This window comes from Martes martes, assembly GCF_963455335.1.
Source record: "Martes martes genome assembly, chromosome: 17".
NCBI lineage: Eukaryota > Metazoa > Chordata > Mammalia > Carnivora > Mustelidae > Martes > Martes martes.
Window position 1 is genome coordinate 10,106,917 of NC_137905.1, and position 6,698 is coordinate 10,113,614.

At 49.8% G+C, this 6,698-nt stretch overlaps 1 protein-coding gene across 1 annotated transcript in view; it reads right to left on the minus strand.

Moving 5' to 3' along the window:
- Positions 1-2,084, minus strand: part of VAT1L (vesicle amine transport 1 like) — a 137,738-nt gene extending 135,654 nt beyond the window's left edge. Inside the window, exon 1 of the mRNA XM_080829032.1 lies at positions 1,736-2,084. Coding sequence (XP_080685158.1) covers positions 1,736-1,968 — 233 coding nt within the window. The 5' untranslated portion in view covers positions 1,969-2,084. The remainder of the gene's footprint in view (positions 1-1,735) is intronic.
- Positions 2,085-6,698: the final 4,614 nt, after the last annotated feature.

Here is a 6,698-nt window from a genome sequence, read left to right on the forward strand (position 1 = left end):
CGAAATATTTTTGATCTGTGGCTAAGGAAGGGAAATTATCAGTATATAGTTTTAGTTTTACGAAGCAGACGTTCTTCCACCAGCAAGTGAAGAAAAATAAGGACTCAACAACCCTGGTCCAAGCGTCTTTTCTCACTCCACTCATCCAGCAATAACTTAGTCCTTCAGCATAAGGACTAAATGTCTGACAAGCAATAGGCTATGCTGGACATTGGGGATTTGTTGGTGAAAAGGGCAGACGCAAGCTCTGTCTTCTGGGACCAATCAGCTTGGTTCACGAGAGTTAACAAAACAGAATTGTACCGGATCCCCAGTTTGCAAAATCCTCTTCCCTTACCCTGAATCCCCAAGAGTCATGTTTAGAGACAACTGTGACCCGCTATATGTGTGAGGAATGAGTCAGAGACCAGCGCCCGCTTCTCTTGCCAGCTGCCTTCCAGCCTGGCATGTGAATCCTGCACCTGCTCCCAAAGCAGTGAATGGGAGGAGGATCTCCTTTGCATTTTTCTTGCCTCTGCATATGGTCCCAGAGCCCAGGTTTGGGGTCTAACCTAGGAACAGGTAAGCTGACTGCTGCTTTGGGGAGCAGTGTCTACTGGGGGCTTTAAAATACAGACGTGAGAGAGGGTGAGTCCATCTCACTGTGCTGAGAGCAAATTCCCCTTAGGTGCTTCCCACGCTGCTGCATAAAGAACCCAAGAGTGTTGGGTCCAGTGAACCCTCTGCGGTGAGCCCTCCCTCCTAGAACTTCAGAGAAATGATCAGATAGTGACAGCACGCAGAAAGGCTTAAGCCCTCCAGAGCGAATCCCAGCCGGGCATAACTCTGAAGTTCCCCCAGGAGGAGTGGGGAATGGAAGGACACGCAGATTGCTGAGCTGCGTTTGAGATGGGGATAGTTCTGAGAATATCGCGGGTGGTTTGTTTATTTTTCCACTTTGGAGAAGCACAGAAGACGCTCGTGGGGGGAAAGAGGAGCCTTGGCCTCACTCCTCACCGAGCTGAGATGCTCCAGGACCTAACCCCCTGCTTCCCAGTGCCTTTCTCCCTACCATTGGATCAGAGGGGCAGAGTGCAGAGGAGTGGGGAGAAAGAACGCACTTCCCCAGCCCTGCACTCTGTTGCCAGCCCCAGCAGAAACCCAGCACAGAGGTTGAAAAGATCGAGTAGCAAATCCTAGCCTGGTCAGTTAGTAGCGGCAGCGAGATGTTGGGCAAATCACTGTCTGCGCCCTGGTCTCCTCACCTGAAACGGGGTGTAATGATGGTGCCTAACTCATCGGGTCCCAGCAAGTATTAAATAAGATCGCACACGTAAGACTCTAAACACGAAGGCTGGTACACAGTAAGCCGACGGTTATTATTTTTTAACCGTGTTTCAAACTCCCTCTCCTGGCAGCCGGGCTGTCCTACCCGACGGAGAGCCCCCGGAGCGCAATCTTCCAGACCCCTGTGCTGGGCGCCACCATCCACCGCGTTCCTCCCCCGCGCAAGAGCTCACAGTCCCCTCCGGTCACCCCTAGATCCGGCTTGGCGAGGGCGAGGGCCACCTCGCTGCATCCCCCCCAGCGTCAGCCGGCCGCCGGCAGCGGGAGGCTCTGAGACCGGGGAAGGGCGCGGAGGAGGCGCCCACGGCCACTCTTCCCCGCGCAGCGGCCCCGCCGAGGCTCCGCCACCCCCGCCCCGGGAACGCCGAGCGCGCAAAGAGAGAAAGCGAGAAAGACGCGGATACTGGACCAGGCTTTGACGCGGATCTTGAGCTCGCCGTCCTGCGGCTCAGGCATGGCCTTCCGGGTGACCCGCAGCTTGTTGAGCCCCCCGAAGCCGGCCAGCACCACGGCGCGCATCTCCTGGGCGTCCCCGAGGCGGTGAGAGCCGCCGCCGCCGCCGCCCTCAGCAGGCTCTTTGCCTGCCTCCTTCTCGATCATTTGCTCCGTCTCCTCCGCCTTCTCCACGCCTTCCTTGGCCATGGCGCACCGGGGCTCGGGGCGCACGGGCTGCGGCGGCTGCGGCGCGGTGGGCTCGGGCTCCTCTCCCGCGGGTTCCTCCTGTTGAATGTGGGATGCTCGGCTGTGCAATGGCTGCAGCCTCTGCGAGCCGCGCCAAGGTCCACAGCCTCCGCCGTAATCCTCGCAAGAGCCGCGCCCCCGCCCGCCCCCGACCCCGCTGCCTGCCTCTCTTCGCTGCCCAAGCGGAGCCTTAACTCCAGTCCCAGAGCCAGTCTCAAATCGGGCTCTTGATCGAAGCCCCAGGGCCCAGACTTGCCCATGACTTCTGTATAAAACACACAGAGAGGACGCAGTGTCCTCCGCGGTGGGCGCAGTACTTTGTTATTTACGGCGCAGGATCGGCGCCTTGAAATGGACAGAGAGGAATGTCTGGGCCTGGAGGATGCCTCCCGGAGTCTGGGTTGCAGCCTCTCCCGCAGATCTGCGGGGCCGGCGGGGCAGACGGGAAAGGGGGCTGTTTCCCAAATCGCCGGTATCGGCTGGAAAGGGGGAGAGGTTCCGGGAAGCGGGAAACGAGAAATCCCACTTACTCCCCTGAAGAGTCTAAACCAGGGTCTTTTCACTCCAGACCCTCAGGGTCAGTGCAGATGTTCTTTACCAGGCGTCGCCAGGAACCTCTTATGATGGCTAATTCTCCCTACCCGCACGATTTTTGGCCATCAAAGAGGTTTCAGAAAAGAATTCTGTACCAGGAAAGGGTCCTCTTTTTGTTTTGATCCCCAGAAGATCACTGTACACTCCCTGCCCAACACACACACACACACACACACACACACACACACACACACACACACATACACACACCCAGTAACTGGCTTTTTGGGTTTTGTTATAAACCCTCTGAAAAGGAACTTATACAAAAACCTGGACTTTTTAGGGGTGCTTGGGTGGCTCAGTAGGTTAAGCGTCTGCCTTGTGTTCAGATCCTTGGATGGCACCCCGCTGCCCATGGAGGGCTAAGGTGGAAGGAGATTGCCTTGCAGCTGTTTATAAAGATTGTAGTGGGGGCGTGATAGGTTTATATTCTACTTCCTGTGCAGCCACTGCCAACTTCGGGACCTTGGGCAACTCACTGAACCTTTCTGATCCTCAACTCCCTCATCCATAAAAAGGGTACATTACTTAGGGTTATTTGCATTGTGCTAAATGCTGGGGCTGGTAGGACTTTCAGTGACAACATGGTCCTTACCTTTAAGGAGCTTATTCTCAAGCATGAAGCAGGGAGGACACAGCCAACAAATAGAAATGACACAGTGAATGGTCTGAGCACTTCTTCTCCTTCCATTCTCCCTGTGCCTCTCTTCTATTCCTCAAAAATAGTACTGTGTTCCCTCCTACCATGTGTGCCTGGAATGTATGTGCCACTTTCTTCATCTGGTGTTATCTTCTACTTCACTTTCAACTTAAGCACCCATTCCTTGTACCCACAGGTTGGGTCTGCATCCTTTATGGTAAAACTCTCATGGCAGTTGTAATGAGCTTTTATACAATCACCTGATAATTAATGTCTGTTTCCTTTTTCCAGCTGTGATCTTCATGTGGGCAAGAGTGATATCTGCTTTTATCCAGCATGGTTTCCCTGGGGCTTAGCACATGATTGGTACGTAGTAGAAAATGCTCAGAAGAACCTTTGTTGAGTGAATGAATGAGCCAGTGAATCCACATGCTTCTATGGGAGCCCATAGGCGGGAACTGGCTCATGGAGTTGGAGAGGTGAAGAAGTTTGAGCTAGACCTTGAATGATAAGCCAGGTTCCTCAGACAGAGAAGATTACAGGCACATTCAAATACATGGCAAGGGGACAGGTGGAAGAAGATACTTCTTGTTCCGTGTGGGCAGACCATCGGTGTGGTTAGCAGTCACGGAGACTAGGCTGAAAGATCGATTGGAACCAGCTCTTGAGGTGTTTTACATACCATGTTTTAAAATTTAAGATGTAATTATGGAGGCATCGGGGGCCACTGAAGTCTTTAAAAAACAACGAACAAACCAGGGAATGGCATGACTGTATTTTAGGATAACTTTGGCACTGAGTGGGTGGTGGATTAGACGGTAGGCTTCCTGGAAGTGTGCCGATGGCTTAGAGACTGTGGTGCCGACATAAACAAACAGGTAAATAGGAAGAGCCTTCACTGAGGCGGCGGCTGTAGGATAGAAGAAGGGCTGGATGGGAAACTGAATAGACAGGCTGTTTGGTGAATTGAACATGTCATTGTGAACCCAACTGTCCGAGTTGGGGAGTCTGTTTCCATTGTCAGATCCGGTGTTTAGGCTGGATTCTGTCCTGAAACGGGACTTTGAGTGCCAGTGGGTTTTCTTTGGACGTCATCCCAGGAAGCTCCCATCAGGAAGGGGGAAAGTAGACTGGGAAGCTAGAGAAGCCAATCCCAGGTGCACGAATAAGCAGGTTAGCACAGGGACGAAGGGGACTCAAACCCACAGGGGACCCTTGTGGAACAAGCCTCAGAGTTGTCCCGCCCAGGAGCAAGGAAATAGGTATTTACCACTAAATTTTCCGCACGATTGGCTAAGGGCTATTCCTAGAAGTGTTAACTCCCTGGCACTTCCAAACTGCCCCATGCACCTGAGCTGAGAGAAGCCCCAGGCAGAGAACTTTGGACACTTTCACTAGGAAGCCATTGTCTTGTAGAGGCAATGATGACCTGGAAGGGGATATGGGTTTGTGGCTAATATACATATATGATATTGTTTTGGAGTATCTACTGCTCTGGACACTTCAGGTATGGTTTATAATGAGATTCTCAGAATAGCTTTATTAGGTAAGCATTATTCCACCCTATAGAAGAGGAAGGGGCACCTGGGTAGCTCAGTGGGTTAAGCCTCTGCCTTCTGCTCAGGTCGTGACCTCAGGGTCCTGGGATTGAGCCCCGCATAGGGCTCTCTGCTCAGCAGGGAGCCTGCTTCCTCCTCTCTCTCTCTCTGCCTGCCTCTCTGCCTACTTGTGATCTCTCTGTCAAATAAATAAGTAAAAGCTTTATAGGAGAGGAAACTGAATCTTAGCATCAATGCTCTTAACATCTCATCATGCCTGTTTATTTGAACGGGCCAAGCTGGTTCATCCCCTGAATGATAATACTCCATGGCATTGTTTATGTTCTCTGCTCATTTACTGGCCTCCTAATATCTCTGTCCCACCAAGATTCCTTGCTTTTATCCTGAGGGTTTTCCTTTAGCATCAGTAAAGTAAATTTACTTTGCAGTCAGCACATAGCATATTTAAGAAAAAGCGTTTGCCTTATATGTTAAAGGAAGTATAATTACTCCCTCTAAGGGAATCTTCTGGCTGTTTACAAACCCTGGATTATAATTGGTATGCAGCTGATTGTCACAACAACCAAGAGGAAACATAACGCAGTCTGTGCTTCTCGGGGAGCAAAGCCTTCCTCTGAGTCCTATATACCACTATTTGGATTATTAAGTATTCCCAAACCTGCTCCTCTCTGGTGGAATGTGGCAAGAGCCATGCTGCAAGGCACCCCTCCAAATAAACACAATAAATCTATTTTCAATTTGTAAAATTGCTTTCTTGGGCATTCACTCACTTTAGAGTTTCGGTTGGGAAATAGCTTACATTGTAGGGCGATGTTGAACAGCGGCCGCCTCTGGTGGAACTCAGTATTACAGCTCAGCTTTATGGACCTACCGATGGCCTGAGAACAGCTTTTGAGAGGAGTGTAGACTCAAATTTAGGCCTTTGAGAGGAGTGTAGACTCAAATTTCGGAATCCCTCAAGGTACTGGCCATCTGAGGGAGTGGCCGATAGAGGTGAGGTCTTTGACTAGGAATATATAGGAAACAATCATAGTGCAGGTTTAGCAGTGGTTTCCTAAATAACTTGGAATGGTTCTGTAACTTTCCTGAGAAATATGCCACCTATGACAAGCCGTCAATGTCTTCAGCTATATCCTTCAATAATATTTATTTTCTTGGGGCACCTGGGTGGCTCAGTCAGTAAGTGCCAGACTCTTGATCTCAGCTCACGTCATGATTTCAGGGTCCTGGGATCAAGCCCCAAGTAGGCTCTGCACTGGGCATAAAGCCTGCTTGGGATCCTCTCTCCCTCTGCCCTTTCCATTCTCTCTCTCTCTCTTTCTCCCTCTTAAAAAAAGTTTTAAAAAATTAATATTTATTTTCTTGTATTTTCCTCAATACAAGTAGGATCATTTATTATATATAGCTTATATTATTTAGTCTACAAAATAATCCTGTGCCATAGATACTATTATTCTTACATGGGAGGAAATTTAATATAAACTGAATAACTTTCCCAAGGTCACCAACTTAGTCTGCAGTAGAGATGAGACTGAAGTGGGAGCCATTTGAGTCTAAAATGTGGCTACTTACCCACTATGCTATAATGTCTATAGTTTTATATGCTGTTAGAGTTTCAAAATGCCATTGAATGGGTCAAGAGGAAGGAGACAAATTTAGAAGGTCAATGCTGAAGAAAGGTAGCAGATCCTGGCCATTGAAAACTCTTAGTAAAATCCAAGGGCTCATATGGAAGGATGTGGGCCATAATGTCCTATAGTTTGTGTTGGTATAATTTAAAAGGTAATGGAGCATGATTGCCATGGGCACAGAATTATTTTCAGAGAAGTACTGGGTAGGTTTGCAGCCCATCCTGAATTGGGGTAGAATGAGCTTCCTAATTATATCTCATAGGACCA